At 33.0% G+C, this 20,350-nt stretch overlaps 4 protein-coding genes across 5 annotated transcripts; all 4 read left to right on the top strand.

The window, feature by feature from the left end:
- The first annotated feature begins 8,610 nt into the window (after positions 1–8,610).
- On the top strand, positions 8,611–9,829 carry LOC110619066 (B3 domain-containing transcription factor VRN1). The gene is made up of 4 exons (XM_043958168.1): positions 8,611–8,718; positions 8,805–9,214; positions 9,339–9,501; positions 9,587–9,829. Exons 1-4 carry the CDS (start codon positions 8,611–8,613, stop codon positions 9,827–9,829), a joined length of 924 nt encoding a protein of 307 aa, XP_043814103.1.
- Positions 9,830–12,052: 2,223 nt separating this feature from the next.
- On the top strand, positions 12,053–13,934 carry LOC110619065 (B3 domain-containing transcription factor VRN1). The gene is made up of 6 exons (XM_043958167.1): positions 12,053–12,196; positions 12,287–12,752; positions 12,814–12,986; positions 13,069–13,348; positions 13,441–13,610; positions 13,692–13,934. Exons 1-6 carry the CDS (start codon positions 12,092–12,094, stop codon positions 13,932–13,934), a joined length of 1,437 nt encoding a protein of 478 aa, XP_043814102.1. The 5' UTR covers positions 12,053–12,091.
- An 806-nt stretch (positions 13,935–14,740) lies between these two features.
- Positions 14,741–18,028, top strand: LOC122723942 (B3 domain-containing transcription factor VRN1-like). Its single transcript, XM_043957991.1, has 4 exons — positions 14,741–15,004; positions 15,170–15,635; positions 16,299–16,429; positions 16,526–18,028. The coding sequence occupies exons 1-4, from the start codon at positions 14,912–14,914 to the stop codon at positions 16,769–16,771; spliced, it is 936 nt and encodes a 311-aa protein (XP_043813926.1). The 5' UTR covers positions 14,741–14,911; the 3' UTR covers positions 16,772–18,028.
- On the top strand, positions 17,911–20,321 carry LOC110619796 (B3 domain-containing transcription factor VRN1). Of its 2 annotated transcripts, none has more exons than XM_021763351.2 (7): positions 17,911–18,028; positions 18,512–18,684; positions 18,751–19,246; positions 19,335–19,495; positions 19,601–19,868; positions 19,941–20,068; positions 20,144–20,321. In XM_021763351.2, exons 2-7 carry the CDS (start codon positions 18,592–18,594, stop codon positions 20,192–20,194), a joined length of 1,197 nt encoding a protein of 398 aa, XP_021619043.1. In that variant the 5' UTR covers positions 17,911–18,028; positions 18,512–18,591; the 3' UTR covers positions 20,195–20,321. The 2 variants fall into 2 exon arrangements, with proteins under 2 accessions (XP_021619043.1, XP_021619041.1); XM_021763349.2 differs by having other exon boundaries at positions 19,323–19,495.
- Positions 20,322–20,350: the final 29 nt, after the last annotated feature.

The following is a 20,350-nucleotide window of genomic DNA, read 5'->3' as shown; positions in this document are numbered from 1 at the left end:
CATTTCACACAACTGCTCTTGAGTTTTAATATTATATTCGTCATTCTCTTTAATTTATTGACTTGAGCATTAGAGTGACTGCCATAAGTGCCAACTACCTCACGTTCTTTGTCTTGCAGGTAGACCAATCATAGTACAACTTTATTGGACCAATTATAGCACAACTCCATTTTGGTCACATCATCAATTTGATTTCAGCAACATAATTTGGTTCTGTTACCAGGGATTCATTGAGTCCCTTCTGTTTATTTGGAGTAAATTCGATCTCTTATTCCTTTTCTCTTAGAAATAAATCTTTATCTGATCTTTCTCGAAATAGTCGGTAATTCACAAGCTACTGCCAAAGTTGCTATCAATGAGGGCACTATCATTCCTTCCACCCCTAACAGTGGATAAAACACGCCCTCAATAATCAATGAAGTAGATTTCAATAGCCTAAACAATAAGTAAATGATCCAATGCATCCAAAAGTTGCAGACTACTCTCAAGCAGCACAAGATTTAGGGGGAGGCATCAATCACGGCTCCTAGGGGAAGAGACGAAGCCTCTGTTGATACCTCGAAGACTCAGACAGAGGCGATTGAGAGACGGTCCAAAGGGAAGGCAGAATTAGAAGAAGAATCAAACGATACTCTGAAAGGTGTAAACTGGAAGTTGGTACGGGTTGTTTAAATGTATCAGAAGGAGTAAGAGGAGGACTTTGGCCTGGATGGTGCCTCGCCGCTTTCGAAAGAAATTTTAGCAGAAGCATTCCCAATCAAGTTCAAGTTGCCTAATTTGAACAAATATGACGAAACAACAAATCCCATAAGTCACTTTGCGATCTTTAGGATGACTATGCAGTTTCAGGATGTCAATGACTTTTGTTGTGCCGAGTGTTTCCATCAATACTCACAGGTTTGGCTCAGAAATAATACCAACATATGAGCCCAGATTTAATTTATAACTTTACGCAATTCGCTATATTATTTAAATTTAGGTTTATTACTTGTATACCTCTAAAAAAGCTCTCCTCTAACTTACAGAAGTTTGGCCAAGGAGAGGATAAGTCTTTAAGGAGTTTTATCTCACGTTTCAATACAGAAGTAATATAGGTAGAAGAATTAAATCATGAGATAGCATGTGATGATTGAAAAAAAGGACACACAACGTCAAGTTCATGGATTCTCTAATAAAAAACCCGGCCACTACGTACCAACAGCTAATGGACAAGGTCCGAAAATACATAAAGCTGGATGACGAAGCCCAAGCATTAGGAGAGGACAAAAGAACTGGTCAAAAGTAAAACTGAAAGTCAGAGGGGCGAGGATATGAAGGAGACTATAGAAGTTACCTCATCTCCCAAAGAAGGGATGATCAAAGTAAGTATAAGAATTATATTTCGTTGAATGACTCACGAACACATATTCTAATATGGATCAATAAGAACAACAAGGAGGTTAGGTGGCCTCCCAAGCTCAATCTAGAGAGAGCTAGAAAGCGAGATAGGACTAAGTACTGCTATTTTCAAGAAGACAAGGCGTTGAACCCATATAAACAAAAGTTTTTAGGCCATAAGTTGGGAATTCATCAAACTAGAAAACCGAGTGTTAGTCCCACTAAAACCAGGCCATAAGTCGAAAATCCGTTGGGTCAGAAGACCGAGTATTAGTCTCACTAAAACGAGGCCATAAGATAGGATTCCGTCAGGTCAGAAGATTGAGTGTTAGTCCCACTAAACAAGGCCATAATTTAGAAATCCATCAGGTCAGGAGACTAGGTGTTAGTCCCATTAAACAAGACCATAAGTTGAGAATCCATTAGGCTAAAAGACAGGGTATTAGTTCCACTAAACAAAGCCACAAGTTGAAAATCTATCAGGTTAGAAGATCGGGTATTAGTCCTAATAAACTAGACTATAAATCAGAAACAGGCCAAAAGAACGGGTGTTAGTCGCACTAAAATGAGGCCATAAGATGAGATTCTGTCAGGACAAAAGATCGGGTATTAGTCCCACTAAACAAGGCCATAAGTCGGGAATGCATCATGCCACAAGACCTGGTGTTGGACCCACTAAATTAAAGCACTCATGCTAGGCCATAAGGCGGGAACCCGCTAGGCTAGAAGATTGGGCGTTGGACCCACTAATCAAGGCACTCATGCCAGGCCACAAAGTGAAAACTCACCAAGCCAGATAACCGGGTGTTAGTCCCACTAATCAACATTTAGTCTTCTGGCTTGACAAATTTCTGACTTATGGCCTTGCTTAGTAGGATTAATGCCTGGTTTTCTAGCCTGATGGATTTCTGACTTATGGCTTTGTTTTTAGTGGGTACAACGCTCGATCTTCTAGAGGATTTTCGCCTTGAATATTTTTGCTTAATGGGTCAAACGCTCATTCTTTTGGCAGGTTCTCACCTTGAATATTTTTATTTAGTGGGTTTAACACCCATATGGCCTTGTGGCCTTTCATGAGTTTGTTTATATTTTTACAATCCAATGCTCGAATTATGGCCTGGCTGAAGTTACCTTGTGACCTAGCATGAGATGCCTTGTTATGGGGGAACAACGCCCGGATGGCTTTATGGCCTTTTATGTATTTGTTTCTGTTTCTACGGTCCAACTCCCGGATTATGGCCTGGCATGAAATGCCTTGTTATGTGGAACCAATGCCCAGATGACCTTGTGACTTTTTATGAATTTATTTATGTTTTCACGGTCCAACGTCCAGATTATGGCTTGACTGAAATTACCTTGTAGCCTGGTATGAGATGCATTGTTATGCAGGACCAATACTCAAATGGCCTTATGGCCTTTTAGTGGGACTAACACCCGAATGGTCTAGCGGAACTCGCCTTATGACCTTTGTTCTTGTCTCCACACTTTCATCCATCTAACGTTTCTGATTTTTCTACACAAAAAGAAGTTTGGAGAATGCATCCTAGTTGTATAACATTTTCATACATCACAAACATTTTTCTAAGGATAAAATAAAAGACTCAGTTTTTTGTCTTAACCAATTTTAAAACTCAAAGTTTGACCCAGGAGCTGAACATCTGTGACACTCTCCTTATTGTCACCCCTATTAACACTCGGTCCTCCTATAATTACATGAATAACCCCATAGATTCACTGTCAGGGGTGGTTTTGGGAATTATTATCTCGAGCTCGGGCCTTCTATCTCTTATACTCTTTTTGATGAACTTTCAAAGTATGCCATTTCTTATTAACCTCTTGATCCCATCTTTTAGATACTGTCACTCCTCCATTGTATATCAGTGGTCTTTATGAAAATGGCAGTACTTAGTCTTATCTTGCCTTCTAGCTTTCTTAGGATTGAGTTTAGGAGGCCATCTAATTGTCTTGTTATTTTTCCTGATCCACACTAAAATATATGTCCGTGAGTCATTCAATAGAGTGTAATTCTTATACTTACCTTGGTCATTCCTTCTTCGAGAGATTGGGTAACTTTCATATTCTCTCCCATATCCTTGCTTCTCCAGCTTTTGGTCTTGTTTTTGGCTCGTTCTTTTGTTCTCATCCTGTTCTTCCATATACCTTTAAGCGGCCAGTACTGGCTTCTAGTCGACGCCCTTCAAAGTATCATCCAATGATTCCCCTTCCTCAAACTTGTCTTTGGGCTACAACTAGATTGCTTCTGTCTAAGGCCTTAAGGTATCAACGGAAACTTTCTCTCTTCCCCTAGGAGTCATGAGCGTCCTCCCCAGCTTTGCATTGCTTGAAGTTAACCTGCAACCTTCTGACATACTAGAATATTTGCGTAATACTCAGATTGTTGAGATCTGCTTCATTGACCATCGAGGGCGTGTTTTGTCCATTGCCAGGATGGAAGAAATGATAACGTCTTTATTGATAACAACCTTAGCAGTAGCTCGAAAACTTTCAGCCATTTTGAGAAAGAGCAGAGAGAGATTTCTTTCTAGGAGGAAAGGAATAAGAGATCAGATTTAATCCAAATGAACATAAAGGATTCAATGGATCTTTCGACAGCAGAACCAAATGTTGTTATTGAAAACACATTGATGATATGGCTAAAATGGAGTTGTGCTGTAATTGGTCCAACGGAGCTATGCTGTGATTGGTCCACCTGCAAGACAGAGAATGTGAGGTAGTTGGCACCTACGGCAGTCATTTCGATGCTCAAGTCAGTAAGTTGAAGAGAAAAGTGAGAATAATGTTTAAAACTCAAGAGTAGCTGTGTGAGAGAATAACCTACATTTGTCTCTATAATCACTCGCTTTTATACTGTATGAGGGATTAATTATAGCATTTCCTGATAATCAGACAATGATGTAGTCGGCTAATTGATGAGGGGTCTTGCCAGCTAATCGATCGGGAATCCCACAATTACAGGCGTAACGGGGATCTGCTGGGTTACCTCTAACGATAACTTAATATGAAGATTCAGCCTGTTTTGGAATGAGCGAATCTTGATGAAGAATCGGGTGCCTCGATCATCTGCACCTTCCATTCTTTGGATGGTACCGTGTATTGATTTATCATATTTTTATCACATTACCCTATTTTATATAACAATTCATTACCTATTTTAAGCTAACGTTGTGTAACTTCACTAACAGTGAATTTTGCTCATAATTGAGTTTGGCTTTGTACCCATCCACCATTTTTAGCTACTGTTAAAAAAAAACTGGTTCGTTTTCTTTGGTCACAACCCAATAGTTCCATCTTTTTTATATCACTTCAATAGTTCGGTTTAAGGTTCAACATTCGAACTGAATCGAATAAATAAAAAATTAAAATTTTATTATTTATAAAAATCAAATCAAATTAATTTTAGATAGAAATCGATTTGAATCAAACTGGTATGATTCAATTCGGTTTAATCGATTAGCCTTTTTATTTTTTACATCTTATTTTTAATATTATAAAATTAAATTAAAGTATTTCAACTTTGATTATACTCCAATCTCTCTGTATTATCAAAGATAATATACTGTCACTCACTAATCAATTCAATTCAGTTTTATCGATTTTTTCTGATCAAATTAAATCAAAGTAACCAAAATTGTTAAAAATAAAAATCGAACCAAACTGAAAAAATAAAAACTAAATCAAAATTTTAAATTAATTCGGTTCGATCGATTTTTTCGGTTTAAACTGAATACTGCTCACCTCTAATTCGGTTGCATTAACATAAATAGAATTCATCCTCTCAAACTCTCGCAACTAACTAGGCTTACTCGAGGATCAATTCGGTCCTTGAATCGAGTTAAGACTAGTTTGAATCAAATTCAAAATTGAATCCATCATTGATTTAATGAGTAGATGAAAGATTTTTTCAAATTATAATATAATCAGAAAAAGTAGAATTGAAACTAGCTTTGAATCTTGTTAAAACCAAACTAACTCTATATTGATGTTGTTTGATTTTAGTTTACTTCCTTCCTAAATCTTCCAATTTGATTAAAAATTGATTTGAATTAGATTGTGATTAGATTTATAGTTATGGATGGACTATAATTATTATGCATTAATTAAATGCGTGTGCTATAATAGTAATTCAATCTCATTTAATATATAAATAATAAATTAATGGGATAAATATTAGAACTTAACTAGATTGGGAAAAATTAAAACTGCTTAATATTTTGGTGACATTTAACTAAGCAATTTAATGAGTATGATAAACTAGCTATGATAGTTTGGTGGAAGTTCAAATCATTTTCCCAAAATGTTAAGATTTCTCATTCTCGTTAGATAATCATCACGTTTTTTCTTTCAAATTCTCAAAATTTTAGTAGAAATTGATTTAAATTAAAACAGTTTAATTTGATTCGATTTAATTTGATTTGGTCGATTATATATTTTAATAATTTTTTTATTTTTTTATTTTATTTTTAATATTTTAAAATTTAATTAAAATATGCCACGTTGATTATGATATATCCTTATATTATAAAAAATAATATATTATCATCATTAATCGATTCAGTTTAATTTTATCCATTTTTGTTAAGGGTAATTTTGACTTATAATCACTCGACTTTAATTTATTTTAAAAAAGTCATTAACGTTTAAATAAGTTTTTGAAATACGCATGCGAATAGATTTTTTGGCGAGACGCATATATTTAAAATAATAATAAAGAAATTTTTTTATTTTTTTTAACTGCTATAATCTCTTTAATTTATTTCAAAAAAGTCATTAACATTTAAATAATTTCTTGAAATACTCACTCATATGAAATGGCGATAAAATTTTCAGCTGGACACATATCATGTATTTCTCACATGATTTAAAATAATAATAAAGAAATTTATTTATTTTTCTTTTTTAACTACTATAATCTTTTAGACTTTAAATTTTTAAATTTTATTAAATGGGACTTTTTTATGTTATTGTTTATATCTAACAATATAAAATATTAATAATATATATCTATTATTTTTAATTATATAATTATCTTATTAAAAAGTATAGATTAATTATTAAATTATATTTTCTATAAATTATATTCATATATTTTTAATTAAACAAATATTTAATTAATTTTTAAAAAAAATATTTACAGATTACTCACTTAAATATGTAAAATAAATATAAAAAAATGTATAAATATCATAAAATATGAAAGTTAGTAGCAAGTATCAGATAAAAATAACTTGAATTGCTGTATTTTTTTTAATTTAATGTGATTAAAAAAATAAAAAATATAGGTTTATAAATTTAATTTGATGGTAAATATTTTTTATTATTTTAAATTACATATATATTTCACCGAATTTTATTTGAGTAATTATCTCATTTAAATATTATTAATTTTTTAAAAAATAAATTAAAATTTAATAACTGCAATAAATTAATAATTAAAATTTGGAAAAATTATCTTTTTATTAATTAAAATCGAAATAAATTAAAATAATTAAAATTTTTAAAAATAAAAATTAAATTAAATTTCTGAATTAATTAATTTTTTTTTGGGTTAAAATCGAATCCTGTCCATTCCAAAATTTTGAGTGGGAGGAAAACCTAAAATAATTAAATAAAAAAAATAATTTAGTAAGGTTGGTGGTGTCGGAATCTAATTCCCCTATCTAATCAATGTTTGGCAGAATATCATCTTTAACTCATTTTCATGCAAAAAGCAGTCCACCTTGTGTGTGTTTAAATATATATATATATATATCATCATCATCATCATCATCCACATAAACATAATATATAGTTGGAAAGGAAGCTTGTTTTGCAGCTTTTGCTTCTCCATTATCTGTTCATTTGATGTCACCTCTCTTCCCCACATCACCCATCTATATCTTTATATATAATTAATTAATTAATTATGATTAATCTCTTAATTATCTCATTAATTAATATCCCATGAATATTTTTAATACGTCTCACTAATTTTAAATAAAATTTTTAATACGTCTACTTATAACAGGGCTTCATAAAAATAGAATCTTGATCTCACGTACACTGAGTTTAGACAGGAATTGCCTGGAGTCATATCCAAAATGAGTTAAAGACACATAATATTGGGTTCTTATGGGCCAGGCCACCAACCCAACAATTTAGTTGGGCTATAAACGACAAAAAGTTTCCAAAATGATCACTCCGTCTGTGTCGTTTGGTCATTTTAATGTTATGGAAACGACAAATCACCTAATGAAAATACCTAGTCATTCCTTGCTACTCATTTCATTTCCATGCATGCCGGCTCTCACTAGCAAATTAAGTTCTTCCCTAAACGACAATTCGTCTAAAATTTTACGATTCCCCACTCTCTCATGCATGGAAATTAGACGAAATTTTCCTATTAGCCAAGCTGCCTCAGTTCCTTGCTTTATGGAAAGTGCAGGAATTCAAAAAAATATTTAACTTTCTCTACCCACAAAAATAATAACAAGCAGAAAAGAAAAAGGAAGTCTTGCCTCTTAGGCATCAACTGAGGTCTACAGAATATTTAGTTGAAAATTTCTCAAACGCATATCTTTTAATTCGACTTCAGGGTTTTAAGTACACGACAAGGTGATTAGAGTTGTAAAATAAAATTAATTAGTTACAACGAAATATCTCTTATCCACTTAGTTGTTTAATTTGAAACAGAAGTCTATCTCATCAATTTGAAAATGAATGAGAAAGATTCTTAAACTCTACAAACAGGTTTCAAATCAAGATGAGAGGTACAGAGGCCAAGTTCCTCGGAATGGTAGCCCAAAAACTGATAACTAGAACCGCAAAGTGCTGTGGCTGTTTACTTAACCGATCTTTTAAGAAATCAAGAACTGAAAAATGCATCCAACTCAATATGCTTCTTTTTCTATAATAACGAGCTTAACAATGCTTATACAAAAACAGATTTGAAGATTAAATATTGGCTCAAGCTTAGTAGCTAGAATTGAATCATTTATGGTAATTTTTAGCTTTCTATGTCTGTTCATATTTGGCATCATTCAAAATAACAGCCTTTCAGGCTTCAGCCATATCTTTTATTCTAACGCTGATACCCATCTCAGCATTAATCATGGTTTGGCCTTCCGAGCACAAAAACAAGGCAGCAGCCACCTAACGCATGAGCTACTTGCCATATAAAATGCAGTAGTGTTTCACTAGAAAGCTATACAAGGGATTAAGAGCCGCAGTTCATTGATGGATTCTTGGCCCAAGAGCGGCGATGGACGTCGCTTGATGTTTAGGGCAGCCAAGCCCCATTTTTTCAAGATAATTCTCGATGATACTATTCGTAGAAGGAAGCTTGTAAGTGTTAGATTGCTTGAACCATTTTTATTTTGGATTGTTTTCTTTCTCAGAGGATTTATTCTGGAGATTTTTATGTCTATCAGGGGATTCCAAGAAAGTTTGCGAGGAGATATGGAAGTGAAATGTCAAGTCCTGTATTCCTGAAGGTGCCTAGTGGTGAAAAATGGGAGGTACAGCTTGTGAAATGTGATGATGAGATTTGGTTAACAAATGGGTGGCAGGAGTTTGTAGGGTATTACTCTTTAGCCTGTGGATACTTCCTGGTTTTTGAATTTGAACAAAATTGCCATTTCAATGTAATCATAATGGACAAGAGTTCTTCAGAGATAGACTATCCATTGAGCCATAATGAGGATACTTGTCTTGAGGAAGAATTCCCAGGGCCAAAGGTTGAAGAAACTGAAAGTGATCACTCATTGCCATCACCATTACCATTCACTCAGCCTCATAAGAAGCTGAAGCTAGAGAAACCCACAAAAAACATAAAATCACTGTGTCTCACCAAGCAATCTGAAGGTATATACACTACTACAATTGCTGCTAAGCATAAAGCAGACTTTTTCGCAGCGGAATCTGCTTGTTGGGTGCTTGTATTTTAGCTTCTTTCTTAACTGGAGGGCTGATTTTGCAGGAAAGAGGGGCAAAGCTAAGGAGACTGGGAGGATGCAGCCATTGACAGCTGAAGAAAAAGCTAATGCACTCCATAGAGCAGGAGCTAATTTTAAATCTGGAAATCCTTACTTCATGATCGTAATGCAGCAAACACATCTTCATAGATTGGTAATTAAGCATTGTTTTGAAATTTGAAATGATCTTAAAATCATATTTATTCGTTTCTTATTTCTTGTTTTAATGATTTTTACAGAATATACCAGCAAGCTTTAAAAGGGAACATTTCAACAATCGTAAGGCTGCCACCTTCATTACAAAGGAAGAGAAAGCTTGGTTTGTTGAATTTGTGAGCATTGGAAAAGCAATAGCTAGATCACGTGATGGTTGGAAGAAATTTGTACAAGAAAATCACTTGGAAGTTGGAGATGTTTGTGTGTTTGAATTGATTAATCGCATTGCATGTAAATTCAATGTAGTCATTTTCCGGCATACATGATCCAAATGCTTCAGGAAGCAGAACTTGAACTCTGGTTGTACTTGGTGTCATCCAGATGCAGGAAACAAGAAGCAATTGAAATGTGGGAAAATCTTTTCCACCCCAAGCTGCATAGACACCCAACCTTATAGGTAAAGTCTACCAAACTATGGTTCCGATTCCTTTCAAGATTATCTAGGAACCAAAACCGAATCAAGATCTTTTACTGTATCTATTCCAGTTTCAATTTGGTATGATTTTGGTTTCGATTCTTAATGAAAAGTCATATTTGAATTACCATATTGTTTTTAATAATAAAGTACATTAATAATTAACAAATACGTATATTATATAAATACTGCTTTTTGAAAAAAAAGTATATTATATAAATACTTAATTAAGAATTATGAGGTAATTTAATGTGTATATTTATGTAATTTTTTATTTATATTTTAGTTCAAAATTAAATAAAATAATAAAATAATTGAATAAACTGCATTTTAATCTTTTTAATTTAATAAAATATGAAATTTCATACTTTTAAAAATAATCAATTTAGTCATCGTAATATATAAAAATCACAAGATTAATTTTAAGTTTTTTATTTCATTAAATTATGATGATTGAATTGATAATTTAAATTATGATGATTGAATTGATAATTTTTAAATTATGATGGCTAAATTGATAATTTAAAAAAATAAAGATAAAAGATTGTATTTTATTAAATTAAAAAGATTAAACTGCAATTTATTCAAAATAATTTTAATTTATTGTATGCTGATCAATTCGATAATTCTTTTCAGTTTTGTTCCATACATAATAACCGCACATAATGCGCTAGTACAATAATATTACTTTTAAAAGAAATTTATTATTTAATTATTAAATTATAGCGAAAGTGATTAGCAAACATTCGATTTTAAATAATACATTAAATATTTTTAAAAAATATATTAATTAATTTATTTATTAATTTTATAATATATTAAAATATTTATAATTTTTTTAAAAATATATTAATTAGTCCATTTATTAATTTTAAACGATTAAATATTTTATTATTTAATTTTATTTAAAAAATTTTATTAATAATTTTTTAAATTTATAAAAATTCTATTAATTAATTTTTCCATTGAAAGAATTTTAAATTTTTTTTATAATACTTAATCATTAAAATTAATAGAGAAATTAATTACGAAACTTTTTAAAATATTAAAAACATTTAAATATATTTTTTAAAATTAGTAAATCAATTAATAAATTTTTTTCGTAAATTTTCTATATTTTTAATTGTAGACAACACCAAATAGCTATTACATTTAATTTTTTAATACCTGAATTTATCTTAAATTATATTAAAATTAATTCTAAATTATCCAATTCATTCTAAATTATCCAATTCATTCTAAAACTAATTTTTTATTATCTAAAACGAAATTCAAACTTATTTACCTTTATATAGTTTAATTAACATATATAAAATATATTTTAGCTAATTATATATTTCCAATGTATAAAATTTAAATTTGATACGGGTATTATTTTTAAAATATGATATAATTAAACCTAATTATAATATCGTAGATTTTTAATCTGACGTTGATGATAAGAGTTAGATCCGGTTCAAGTTTAAATTTAAGACTATAATAATTTAAAAATAATGTAGAATAAGTTTTGATGAATGTGATAACTACAAGCTCTTCCAAACTGTCATGCCTAGAAGTTTACTGCCATAAAAGAGTTCTACTGTGTGCCCTGCAGTGAATTAGGATCCATATTTTCTTTATAACTTTCATAGGTAAAAATCTGAGGATGCGTGCATGGATCAACAGAGCAACCAACTCAGAAATTAAAATTGTTATTCTAACTTAAAATTTAATCCAATATGAGAAGTGGGTCAGAGCAGAGGCCAAATTCCTTTAAATGCTGTTGGCTGTTCAGTTAACCGATGCTTGAAGAACTCAATAACCGAATGCTGCATCTAATGTAAGCTTCATTTTACATAAGAAGACGACTAGCAATCCTTGTATTAAAACTGAATTCAAGATCAATTAATACTCTGGCAACTTGATTTGAGTTACTTTGATAATCTTCAGCTTTCTCTGCCTGTTCAGATTCACCATCATTCAAAAATAACAGCCCTGATACCCATCTCATTATTAATCATGTTTTGGCCTTCCAAGGACAATAACGAAGCAGCAGCCAGCCAACACATAAGCTACTTGTCATATAAAATGCCAGTAGAGTTTCACTAGAAAAGACTCAAAGAGCAGTTCAGCAATGGATTCTTGCCTCAAGAAAGACGATGGACGTTTGGTGTTTAAGTCAACAAAGCCCCATTTTTTCAAGATAATTCTTGATGATACCATTCGTAGTAGGAAGCTTGTAAGTGTTAGATTTTTTTCTTGAACCATTTTTATTTTTGATTGTTTTGTTTCTTAGAGGATTCATTCTGGTGATTTTTATGTGTATCAGGGCATTCCAAGAAAGTTTGTGAGGAGATATGGAAGTGAACTCTCAAGTCCTGTATTCCTGAAGATGCCCAGTGGTGCAAAATGGGAGATACAGCTCTTGAAATGTGATGATGAGATTTGGTTAACAAATGGCTGGCAGGAATTTGTGGAGTATTACTCTCTAGCCTTTGGATATTTTCTGATTTTTGAATTTGAACAAAATTGTCATTTCAATGTAATCATAATGGACAAAAGTGCTTCAGAGATAGATTATCCATTCAGCATCATCAATGGAAATAATAAGGAGCCTGATCTTAAGGAAGAATTGCCAGAGCAAAAGATTGAAGAAACTGAAAATGTTAACCCCTTGCAGTCCAGAAAAACAAAAGAGAATTCACCATTGCCATTCACTCAGCCTCATAAGAAGATGAAGCTAGAGAATCCCACAGAAAACACAAAATCACACCATCCCACTAGGCAATCTGAAGGTAATATATGCAAGTTCCGCTTGTTGGGTGCTTGTATTTTGAGCTTCTTTCTTAACTGGAGGACTTGATTTTGCAGCAAAGAGGGGCAAGGCTAAGGATACTGTGAGGACACAGCCATTGACAGCTGAGGAAAAAGCTACTGCACTCCATAGAGCAACAGCTAATTTTAATTCTGGAAATCCTTATTTCATGATTGCATTGCAGCCATCATATCTTAATAAATTGGTAAACATGGTTTGAAAATTTGAAACTTTTCTACTTTCAAAATCATATTGACGTTTTAAACTTAATTTCCAGCTTTTATTCGTTTCTGTAGTCTATACCAGCAAGCTTTGCCAGGGAATATTTTATCAAGAATCGTGAGATTGCCACGCTCATTACAAAGGATGGAAAAACTTGGTCTGTTGAATTCTGTTATACTGTGAGCAACAGGAAACAATCAGCTAGTTTAGGTCTTGGTTGGAATAAATTTTCTCAAGAAAATTACTTGGAAGTTGGTGATGTTTGTGTCTTTGAACTGATTAATCGCAGTGCAATTAGATTCAATGTAGTCATTTTCCGACATATCAAAGATACAAATAGCAGCCCATCACTTGGTCAGTTACCATTTATGAATGCTAGTATAGTTAATATTCATATCCAAATCAGAAAGTTAACTCTGCTTTCAGTTGTTGTCATGCAGATGCAGGAAACAACAAGCAACTGAATCATGAAGAAAGTAGCATCTGCAAGCCGTTTAATCCAGGGCATTCATGTTCAAAGGCTTTTGAAGCTGTTGAAGCAGCAAAGAAATTTTCCTCGGCGAATCCTTTCTTCAAAGTGATCATCGGTTCATATCATCTGGAGCAATCCTTATTGGTAAGCTATCAAGCAACACCCATATAGCAAAACTGCAGTAGAATGACAGAAAATTTATCAGAAATTGATTTTCTTGTGCAGTATGTGCCGCTAAATATCGTCGCGAAAAGTACAACGCGACGCAGAAACAATGCAATGTTACAGGTTGAGAACAAGCGGTGGCCTGTGAAATTATTCAAGTATCCTCCTAACAGTATGATTGCAGAGGGATGGCGTTCATTTGCAACGGAGAATTTTCTAAAAGTGGGAGATGTTTGCATCTTTGAGCTGATTGCCAATGAAGCTGTGCTGTTAAAGGTTACCATTTTCAGGAATGTTGATTAAAATTGTTGGTTTTCTTGATAAAGCTACCTTGACAGGTTGAGAAATTTTTTGTTGAGAGCTCGTCACAAGTTCTGATTTGTTCTTCGATGGAAGCAGTAACTTAACCATTTTCAGGAAATATTTATAATGAAAACATTTTATAAATATTATTATAAAATATATATTTTTTATATTAAATTAATTAATTATATAAATAAGTTGAATAATACTCTATAAATAAAATTCGAATCTACTATAATTATTATTTTTCAAATTTAAATTTATTCTAAATTTAATTATAATTATCCAAACATGTGGCGTTAGAGTTCGGTTGGATCTAAACTTGATCAAAGCCCACCGGCTTCTGCTTTCTGACAGCTTTTGATGCACAACGAAACAAGAAGACCAAGAAAACTTGTTTTTTTTTTTACCTGCAGATCAGAATTGCATCATGGTAACAAGTGTTTAAGACAAAATTTAGCTACCATACATGTCACAGTATTGACTCGACACGGGACTCGATAGAGAGGTAGTTTTTGAATTCGAGAACAGATATGGAAAACAGCCACGATTCTAGCCTTAATTTTTCAGGCTATCTCAGAAGCAAATTTGTTATGTGAAGGCTCAATGGTCCAGAAAATCTAAGACAATAACTCTGTGATCAACAATTGATTCTTGCCTTAAGAGATACGACAGACTTTGGACTTATTATCCTACTACCTTTAGGATTTAGATTCCTAATTAGGAAAGGAAGATACAAAAAAAATCCTATTAGTACTTCTTTTATTTATATTTTTCTCTTAAAATCCATCATCGCATCATATCGTTGGTCTGTGCTTATAACCTAGGAACCGAAGCTGTGCCTGTGGCTGGTTAAGGAATCTCAACCACTGTAATGATTACTGGGTTATGTCTGATTTAAATGAGATTGGAGAACTTTAAATTCACTATCAAAAAGCCAACTACCGAGCAAAAGCAGCAGCAGCTAACTTTCAACAATGACTTCTTGGCCCAAAACAGACATGTCCGTGACCAACAGACCCCATTTTTTCAAGATAATTCTAGACGACAACATTCATGATAAGAAGCTTGTAAGAATATCTCTCTTTATCTCTCTATCTCTCTTGTGTTACAGACTGTGATCTCAAAGCATCCGAAGCGAAAAATCAATAAAATACAAGTATTTTTTTTTGTACTTTTTCCTTTTTTTATTTATGTATTATATGCCGATGACTTGTTCTGGAAATTTTTGCCAGAGTATTCCAAGAAAGTTTGTAAGGAAGTATGGAAAAGATCTGTCAAATCCTGTACTTCTTAAAGTCCCTGATGGTAGAACATGGCAAATGGAGCTGATCAAGTCTGATGGAGAGGTTTGGTTACAAAATGGGTGGCAAGAATTTTTGGAGTATTACTCTCTAGCACATGGGTCCTTTCTAGTTTTTGAATACAATAAGAGAGATTGCCATTTCAATGTGATCATATTTGACAAGACTGCATCTGAAATAGATTATCATGTTAATGTCACCAATGGAGAAATTAAAGAGCCAAAGATGATTGAAGAAACTGAAACTGATGCATCTGTTGAAATCTCGGATCACTTGATGCTGAGCAGAAAAAGGAAAGGGAAATCGCCATTGCCGTTCTCTCAGCCGCAGAAGAAGGTGAAGCTTGAGACTCCCACAGAAAACACAAGCTTGCATTGTTGTGGAAACCCAGTTCAAGGTATGCAATTTCCTGTTACCCAGAAGATTTTGTTTCTTTACTTTTGGTTATAAATAAAGGAAAATTTTTATTTAGTTCTTGTATTATAGAAAAATTCGTTAGATAATCGTTTGATTTTGAAAAACATATTAAAAAATCTCTGAAATTTTAAAAAATCTATTAATTAGTCTATCATTAATTTTTAGCCATTAAATAGTACAAAAATGTCTAATATACTCTCAATACGAAAACTAATTAATAGATTTTTTTATAAAATCGAGAGACCAATTAATAAATTTTTTTCAAATTATAAGACTAAATAATAAAATATTTAATAGTTAAAACTAATAGAAATACTAACTTTTAGTTCTTTTAATGTATTTTATAAAATTAAGAGATCAATCATTAAGTTTTCTCATAACATAACATAGCATCTAAATAGTAAATTTCCCTATAACTAATTAGTCGATAACTTGATTTTAAGAATGGCTGTGGAGGAATTTCTTGTGGGAAACAAACATCATATAAGATTGCTCCAACATTGAATGCTAAGGGAAAAAGGGAAGCTCTTCATAGAGATAGGACTAAAGTTGAAATTTTTCGACATGTAAAAGGTGAATTTCTCATTTCAATGCAGCATTCAAATCTGTGAATGCAGAATTTACTCTGCTTTCTATCTTGCAGGTAACAAGAATCCACTGGCACATGAACAAAGTAATCATCCTGCAGCCATTGAAACTTCCAAAAATTTTACTTCATTGAATCCTTTTTTCAAATTGATCATTTCATCTGGACATCTGACTCGTCCCATCGTGGTATAGTCTCAAATGACAACATGAGAGTCGTTGTTTCTGTTTGCAATTACCATTATTTATAGGTGGATTTTGATAACAAGTTCTAATTTTATGCAGCATGTACCACGCAATTTTATCAGCAACATTAAGAAAAGTACGAAGAAAGCAAAGTTGCAAGTTGAAAATAGATGGTGGATTGTGAAGCTGACCATATATCCACATCATAATAAAGGTCAGTTTCTTTCTGGATGGAGTGTATTTGTACGCGAAAATTCGTTGCGAAAGGGAGATGTTTGCATCTTTGAGCTGATTGATAGGGAGACTGCGCTTGTAAAAGTCACCATCTTCAGAAATGCCAAGTAAATTTGTTGCCATTGCTGTGAGGCAGCCTGCAATTTGAGCTAATGCTTGGCCTCAGGAGAATGTTTTTGTATTGTGAAATATGACAGGATTTTCTGTTATTGGAAGGTTTAGAGGCAGTAAGCCAAGTAACTTCATTATGATAATTAAGGGAAATGATTCTCTTTTGGAACCTTTTTTCTGCTTTAAAGTGTTTTGATGTTCTTTCATAAAATTAATGGTAAGCTACAACTTAGCCTCTGTAGTTTTGTAAAACCTACACATTAGTCCCTATATTTTCAAAAGCCAATTATCTAGTTATTGTAATTATAAAAAGCCAACAAAATTAGTCCCTATGCAGTAGGATTCCTTTACTCCATTCACAATTTAGTCCCTGTAGGCTATAATTTCATACAACCCAACAATTTAGTCCATGTAGTTTAAATACATATAGCAAATTAGTCCTTTAAAAAAAAAAATACAAAATTGGTGTTCTAACAATGTTTTTCATGGTAGGGGGCCAAATTTATTTTTCTTTCAAATGGACTAAATAGCTGGATTTCAAAAATACAAGGACTAATGTGTAGATTTCATTGAACTAAGTTACTAAATTGTACTTTAACCATGTGATGGAGAGAAATGCCAACTTAATGAGAAAAGAAAAAAAAAAGCCATATGCATCAAGCAGATAAATTACAGTTAATGACTTCTTGTTCTGCAAGCCTGCTATTGAATTGTGAATGGCAGATTATCGCTCTCTCTGGCTAATTAATTGCAGAACTAAAGCTTGTGGATAATAATTAAGGAATCTCAACTGGATAATAATTAAGGAATCTCAACCAGATAATAATTAAGGAATCTCAACTACTATAATTAAGTCTGATTTAAATGAGATTGGACAACTTTAAATTCATCTGCAAAAAAGGCAACCACCTGGTTAACACTGAAGAATAAAAGAAGCAACAGAGAAAGCATCCAATTTTCAACAATGGCTTCTTGCCCCAGAAGAGACATGTTCATGGCAGAAAGGCCCCATTTTTTTCAAGATCATTCTTGAGGAGACCATTCATGATAAGAAGCTTGTACAGATCTCTCCCTCTCTCTCTCTTGTATATGCTGTTCACTTATTTTAAAAAATTTTGCCAGGGCATTCCAAGGAAGTTTGCACAAAAGTTTGGAGAGTATCTGTCAAGTCCTGTACTCATTAAAGTCCCTGGTGGTAGAATTTGGCAAGTGGAGCTGACCAAATTTAATGGTGAGATCAAACGATCACTGGAATCGGTGAGAACAGTATCTCAAACTCAAAAGAAATAATAAATGAACTCTAAAGACTCTGATACCTTGTAATAAGACAAAAAACAATAGAGTAATTTCTGTATATTTCTCTGTTTTTCAAGGTGGGAATTAATTTGTTAGTTCTTTAAAATTTACAAGGATAGCTTGATTCTAAAATGCAGGGACTAATGTATAGATTTCACTAAATTAAGGGACTGAATTGTAGTTTTCCTTAAAATTAATGTTCTATCATGTTTGATCAATTATGGTGTTTTAATGTTCTTGCATACAATTAATGGTGTACTTTTGTATTAGCAGAAACCTGCTAATGAATTCTGAATGGCACAGATTATTGCTCTCTCTGGCTAATTAATTGCAGAACTAAAGCTTGTGGCCATTGAGCTACTGGATAATAATAATTAAGGAATCTCAACTACTGTAGTTATTACTATGTTAAGCCTGATTGGACAACTTCAAATTCATCTTCAGAAAAAACCAACCAACCACCTGCTTAACACTGAAGAATAAAAGAAGCAGCAGAGGAAGAAGCCAACTTCCAAGTTCCAACAATGGCTTCTTGCCCCAGAAGAGACATGTTCGCGGCAGAAAGGCCCCATTTTTTCAAGATAATTCTTGAGGAGACCATTCGTGATAAGAAGCTTGTAAGTCTCTCTCCCTCTCTTTCTCTCTTGTAGATGCTGTTTGCTTATTTTAAAAGTTTTTGCCAGGGCGTTCCAAAGAGATTTGCAAGGAAATATGGAGGGTTTCTGTCAAATCCAGTAGTCCTTAAAGTCCCTGGTGGTAGAATTTGGCAAGTGGAGGTGACCAAATTTGATGGTGAGGTATGGTTTCAGAATGGCTGGCAAGGATTCCTGGAATATTACTCTCTGGTGCATGGATCCTTTTTAGTTTTTGAATATGACAAGAGTAGTTGCCATTTCAATGTGACCATATTTGACAAGAGTGCATCTGAGATAGAGTATCCTGTCAGTGTCACTAATGGAGATGATAAGGAGATTAACGATCTCCAGGAAGAAATCCAAGAGCCAAAAATCATTGAAGAAACTGAAAATGATTCATATGTTGAAACCTTGGATGACTCCGTGCTCGGCCGAAAAAGAAAAGAAAAAGCACTATTATCATCCCTTCAGCCTCAGAAGATGATGAAGGTTGAGAATCCTACAGGAAACACAAGTTTGCATTTTCCTGGAAAACAAGTTGAAGGTATGCAATTTACTGTTACTCAGAAGACTTTGTTTCTTGGGAAGGGTCAAAATAGCTGAATTGTTTTTTTGTTAAGTTGATTTTGTAGGAAAGAAACAAACATCAGATTGCATTGCTGTGAGGAAAAAGCCATTGACAACTCAGGAAAAAACCAAAGCTGTTCACAGAGCTAGCGTTAACTTCAAATCTGATAATCCTTTTTTCTTGATTGTAATGCAACCATCATATGTTCATCCAGGAGAAAAAATGGTGAGGTTTATTTCAATTGAAGTTTGAAGGTCTACATATTATTATCTTGAAAATATCATTTTTCATCATTCTTTTTCTTCTCTTTATGTTTAAATGCTTATGTAGAGTATACCAGCAAGCTTTGCCATGAAATATTTCCCCTTGAAGCATACTAGTGATGTCAACCTGAATGGTTTAGATGGAAGAACTTGGTCTGTTAAGTTCTACTTTAATAAAGCAAGCAATGGGCAACCGATGGCGAAAATTACTCGAGGTTGGAGGGTATTTGCAGAAGACAATTGTTTGGAAGTTGGTGATGTTTGTGCCTTTGAACTGATAATGATTCAGGGAGCTAAAGCTACATTTAAAGTTACAATTTTTCGAAACAAAAAAGGTCCAATCTTCATTCTTCTGTGCTGGATTCAGTCTCTAACTGCAGAAACTTACTCTGGTTTCTATCTCACAGGTGACAAGATGATATCGAAAGAAGAAGAAGAAAGTAATTCTCCTGGAGCCATTGCAGCAGACAAAGGTTTCACTTCAGTGCATCCATTTTTCAAAGCAGTTATTTCATCCAGTTATCTGGACACCATGGTAGAGTCTATATATGAGAATGCATTACTGTTTTGCCCTTACCATTGTAATATTAAAAGATCTACTTTTGTGCAGCACGTTCCACAGAACTTTATCAGCAACATCAAGCAAAGCACAGAGCGATAAAATTGCAGGTGGGAAACAAATGGTGGCTGGTGAAGCTGAATCTATATCCACAGTATGGAAAATGTACTTTTTCTGCTGGATGGATTGTATTTGCAAGGGAAAATTATCTAAAGTTGGGAGATGTTTGCATCTTTGAGCTGATTAACAGTAAGGCTG

This window comes from Manihot esculenta, chromosome 7 (assembly GCF_001659605.2).
Source record: "Manihot esculenta cultivar AM560-2 chromosome 7, M.esculenta_v8, whole genome shotgun sequence".
Lineage (NCBI taxonomy): Eukaryota > Viridiplantae > Streptophyta > Magnoliopsida > Malpighiales > Euphorbiaceae > Manihot > Manihot esculenta.
Note: the sequence above shows the minus strand (reverse complement) of the source record. Positions and strands in the feature narration are given on the sequence as shown.

Bases quoted from the DNA above. Each gene is read 5' to 3' on its own strand.
- LOC122723942 (XM_043957991.1), top strand. From the start codon at position 14,912: ATGACTTCTTGGCCCAAAACAGACATGTCCGTGACCAACAGACCCCAT. The intron at 15,005-15,169 runs GTAAGAATATCT...AATTTTTGCCAG, and splicing joins ACATTCATGATAAGAAGCTT to AGTATTCCAAGAAAGTTTGT. The intron at 16,430-16,525 runs GTATAGTCTCAA...AATTTTATGCAG, and splicing joins ATCTGACTCGTCCCATCGTG to CATGTACCACGCAATTTTAT.
- LOC110619796 (XM_021763349.2), top strand. From the start codon at position 18,592: ATGGCTTCTTGCCCCAGAAGAGACATGTTCGCGGCAGAAAGGCCCCAT. The intron at 18,685-18,750 runs GTAAGTCTCTCT...AGTTTTTGCCAG, and splicing joins CCATTCGTGATAAGAAGCTT to GGCGTTCCAAAGAGATTTGC. The intron at 20,069-20,143 runs GTAGAGTCTATA...ACTTTTGTGCAG, and splicing joins CCAGTTATCTGGACACCATG to CACGTTCCACAGAACTTTAT.
- LOC110619065 (XM_043958167.1), top strand. From the start codon at position 12,092: ATGGATTCTTGCCTCAAGAAAGACGATGGACGTTTGGTGTTTAAGTCA. The intron at 12,987-13,068 runs GTTTGAAAATTT...TCGTTTCTGTAG, and splicing joins TTAATAAATTGGTAAACATG to TCTATACCAGCAAGCTTTGC. The intron at 13,611-13,691 runs GTAAGCTATCAA...TTTCTTGTGCAG, and splicing joins ATCTGGAGCAATCCTTATTG to TATGTGCCGCTAAATATCGT.
- LOC110619066 (XM_043958168.1), top strand. From the start codon at position 8,611: ATGGATTCTTGGCCCAAGAGCGGCGATGGACGTCGCTTGATGTTTAGG. The intron at 9,215-9,338 runs GTGTCTCACCAA...TCTTAACTGGAG, and splicing joins ACAAAAAACATAAAATCACT to GGCTGATTTTGCAGGAAAGA. The intron at 9,502-9,586 runs GTAATTAAGCAT...TGATTTTTACAG, and splicing joins AAACACATCTTCATAGATTG to AATATACCAGCAAGCTTTAA.